Source organism: Brassica oleracea, chromosome C9 (genome assembly GCF_000695525.1).
Source record: "Brassica oleracea var. oleracea cultivar TO1000 chromosome C9, BOL, whole genome shotgun sequence".
Lineage (NCBI taxonomy): Eukaryota > Viridiplantae > Streptophyta > Magnoliopsida > Brassicales > Brassicaceae > Brassica > Brassica oleracea.
The window spans coordinates 54,670,889-54,675,166 of NC_027756.1; the positions used below are offsets into that span (position 1 = coordinate 54,670,889).

At 35.8% G+C, this 4,278-nt stretch overlaps 2 protein-coding genes across 2 annotated transcripts in view; one reads left to right on the forward strand and one right to left on the reverse strand.

Moving 5' to 3' along the window:
• Window positions 1-1,905: 1,905 nt before the first annotated feature.
• LOC106315381 (vacuolar-sorting receptor 3-like) lies at window positions 1,906-3,112 on the reverse strand. Its single transcript, XM_013753109.1, has 6 exons — window positions 3,066-3,112; window positions 2,875-2,956; window positions 2,510-2,576; window positions 2,288-2,425; window positions 2,066-2,203; window positions 1,906-1,964 (listed from the first exon to the last, which is right to left on the reverse strand). The coding sequence occupies exons 1-6, from the start codon at window positions 3,110-3,112 to the stop codon at window positions 1,906-1,908; spliced, it is 531 nt and encodes a 176-aa protein (XP_013608563.1).
• A 1,034-nt stretch (window positions 3,113-4,146) lies between these two features.
• The window catches only part of LOC106315382, a 2,711-nt gene continuing 2,579 nt past the window's right edge, over window positions 4,147-4,278 (forward strand). The window contains exon 1 of the mRNA XM_013753110.1: window positions 4,147-4,212. Coding sequence (XP_013608564.1) covers window positions 4,147-4,212 — 66 coding nt within the window. The remainder of the gene's footprint in view (window positions 4,213-4,278) is intronic.

The window sequence follows — 4,278 nt, forward strand, 5'->3', positions numbered from 1 at the left end:
ACTATGTATCAAACAACGTATAAGCTAATAAATTATTTATCTGCTACACAATCATATATTAGTTAAGGGCAAGTCTCTTGTAACATCTAACCAACCAATCATCGGTTCTTCGTGTCGGCTAACAAAATATGTACCAGTTAAAAGATCATTGATCAGATAACAAAAGATTTATCAAACCATTTGTATGAAACAATGTATCAACCTACAAAAACATTTATCAGATAACAAATCATATACCATCTAACAAACAATATACCAAAAAAGCACAAAGTAAGAAATGATGTATTAGCTAACAAATGATGTGTTAGGTAACAAACTATAATACATGTTTTTCTAATGATCATAATTATGTATAACATGTTACAAGAATCAATAACATACATAATAAAATAACAAGGTATCTACAACGAAACATGTATCGGGCAACAAAAAATATATCATCTAATAAATTATGTATCAAGCATAATGTTAACCATAGCGAAAATAAAATGATGAACTTGGCCGCCTCCTCTTCGGCTTCGGCTTCGATTTTAGCTGCTTGAGAAGAGATTTCATCAACTGCTTTTACTTTGGAACGGTACAACTATCATCTACGCAACCAAACACATTTTAGCATTTCATATGATTTGGATGTATAGATAACTAAATTTCAAAACTCCCCCAAAAGATATATCATCAATGACTAAAGTTTTAAGAAAAGTAATTAAATACACAAAATAAATTCAATAAACAATAAAATCTAATTTGAATCCAATTTGGTAAAAATCATTTGCGGTGTAAGAAAGAAAATAATAAGAGAGAAGAAACATTTCAAACGAATCTTAGATGATGTCTTCAGTTTTTTTTTTTATTATAAAGATTTTCGGAACCGAAAAACAAGAACAAAAAAAGCTAAGAAAACAAAGAGGACAAGAGAACATAGACGATACTCAATCTGTTGATTTCTTATTCTGGTGATTCAAAACCAAAGGCAGTGGAGACACATTGATGATATGAAAGAAGATGGTTATTAGGTGTCTATCGAATTAATGAGACTCTTGATTCTCTAGAATTTGCATCACCCGAAAAGCAGCAGACACTGTTAGTCCTATACCCACATCTATCTAATAGCATTGTTTAAACCAGAGGATAAAAGGAGGAACACTTCACTGATGCATGCAGAAGCTATGTGGTAGGCTTGTGTAGTGGGCTAAGGGTATAATGAGAAATAAAATGACACGGTAAAATGGTGGGTATAAACCAAATTAGTGTTCAGTTTAGGTGTATGTGCACCAATTACTCTAACCATTAACCAATAATGAAAAGACTAGTTAATTTTCAAAAAAAAAAAATTAATAATAATAAAAATAATGAGAAGACCAGTTTTCTGAGAGCACACAACAATTAATTTTATTAATGGGCTTGACCGTGGCCCATTTGTTGTTACGGTTCGATAGCGTTCCCCATCTTCCATATCCCCTCCCTCCCTCCCTCCCTGGGGGGGGAGAACATTCTAGAGCTCCGCTCCGCTCCCAGTAATGGCGGCGACATGGACTTCTTTTGTAACTTCGTTGTGTATTTCTTCACCTTCTTATAAACCATCGTCGTTGCACGGTCTGTCTTTCCAGAGCCAATCAGTGACCAGAAGGAACAGTTGTTTTACCAGTTAAGATGTTAATTGAGAGTGGTGTTTTATCATCTTCGACTCTGACTGACGGTGATGATTTTGCAGGGATATATGCGCTGTCTAGCAACGACATCAAAGTCGGGACAAGCATAGAAGTCGATGGTGCTCCGTGGCGTGTTCTGGGTATTCCTTCTTTCTTTCTTCGTATGTATGGTCGTTTTTGAGATTCTTTTATACCTGTGCAGTTTTTGAACCCATCACCGCTGAATCCAGGTGGACATTTGCAGCCTTTCAAATGATCATAGCTTCCCCATGTGTTCTTGCATTTGCAGCCGCGACACTGGCACACTGTTTTCTCCTCGCACTCGTTAACATCTGCGTTCAATTGTACACATCAACAAGTTAATTTTTTTTTTTTCAATCTCAAGCTCTAATTATAATATTTCATAGGTATAATACCTGTGCAGTTTTTGAACCCATCACCGCTGAATCCAGGTGGACATTTGCAGCCTTTCAAATGATCATAGCTTCCCCATGTGTTCTTGCATTTGCAGCCGCGACACTGGCACACTGTTTTCTCCTCGCACTCGTTAACATCTGCGTTCAATTGTACACATCAACAAGTTAATTTTTTTTTTTTCAATCTCAAGCTCTAATTATAATATTTCATAGGTATAATACCTGTGCAGTTTTTGAACCCATCACCGCTGAATCCAGGTGGACATTTGCAGCCTTTCAAATGATCATAGCTTCCCCATGTGTTCTTGCATTTGCAGCCGCGACACTGGCACACTGTTTTCTCCTCGCACTCGTTAACATCTGCGTTCAATTGTACACATCAACAAGTTAATTTTTTTTTTTTCAATCTCAAGCTCTAATTATAATATTTCATAGGTATAATACCTGTGCAGTTTTTGAACCCATCACCGCTGAATCCAGGTGGACATTTGCAGCCTTTCAAATGATCATTCTGACAACAACAGAAAAAGCAAGGAAAGAACGATAAGTCATCTTTATATATAAAGAGAGGTTCTGTCATGTCAAAACAGAGAATGGAAGTCAGTTAGTTAGCTGGAGTACGTCATCATATTACACGGCAAGCCGAATATGTTCTTCCCATTTGAGTATGTTTCCAGCATCCTCCATTGTTTATTACACAGCGCAATGCCCCTTACGCTGCCTTATTCAAAATTTAAACATGTAAAAAGAAAATTCATTATTTATGAATCATAACATGCATATAGTAATTCAGCTTCTGTTTTTCATACCTTCACAATGTGTGTAACCGTCCCCCAAAAACTTGACACCTTGAACAATGGGACATCGACACACTCTTCCTCTGAAAGTGTCCTGCAACACTTCAACATTGATGCTCCTTTTAATGAAAGTTGTGTAACATAACATTCTAGCAAAAACAAGAATGATTTTTTTTTCTTTTTCTTTTTAAGATCTGACGCACCCTGCAAGCTGTAATATTGGTTCTCTTATCAACCCAACAACCTCCATTGTTTTGTAAACACTCATTGGTTTCTATATCTGCCCAAACAAAGAATCCAGAACATGACGTTAGAAAGTAGTATTGGATATATATCACTATTTGCCTCTCTTTGATGTTATTTCTTTCTCCTTTATCTCTAGAAACTTTAATGAGGAAGCTGACTCGGTGGCTAAATCAGCTCTCTCTTTGATTGTAACCAAACCCCTCGATGGGGTGTAAAACTCTTTCTAAGTAATATATGTTTGTTTGATAAAAAAAAAAAAAAAAAAAAATATCAGACAAATAAACCAAATATAGCCATGTACCTTCAGTTAAGCATATGGGTGGCTCAGTCGTCTCACGAAACCCCGAGCAAAGGGCCTTAAGAACTGCTGATCTCTCCAACTTCCCTGTGATAATGAAATATTAATCAAACATATGTTGTCTACATTGAAAAATGTCCCTTGCCTCTCACCTCTATATTGTCTGTTGTTTATCACAATAGTTGGTAGTAACACATCTCCTCGCGAGCCTTTCCCAACCTTAACCAAAATTAGTTAGAAGGCTTGCCATTTCTGAGGGGAGGGGGAATCGGATGTCTCCAATGCATATGTCTATTTTCAATACATCGACCCCAATTTCAGTGTGCCAAATAGGATCCGAACCAATGGCCAGTACCAAAAACTACTTCAACTCAATTATAATTTAAGAAAAATTAATCAAACTTATTAAAAAGTGCCTAAATCTACCTTGACTGGGCTTGTACTTTTTTAATATATAAAAATGTAATATAAAAATTGAGTAAGGCAGCAAAAGAAAAAAAAATGATGAAAAAAGTTCTTAACCGTTAAAAGAATTAGGTAAACAATGGATTCATGGTCCATTCATTTTTCTTATAACCAAAATAAATTTGACAGGAAAAATCAGAAAGGCAAAAGTAGTTAAGGAAAGACTTGATGGTAAAGAAACTTGAGGAACAAGGCTATTCATATTTATTTAAGGTGGTGAGAGTCGTTGTTACCACCAACTAATGTTTCAATTAGGATTTTAGCATCACACCACTATGAGTTCTCTGCTTCTCAGCCGTCTCTCGAGGCTCCGTCTGAGGAAACCACCTGCGCTAGGAGTTGTAAGCAACTATCTCTATTGTCTCATTGCTTTTTTTTTTTTTTTTTTTTTTTTTTTTTTTTAATGT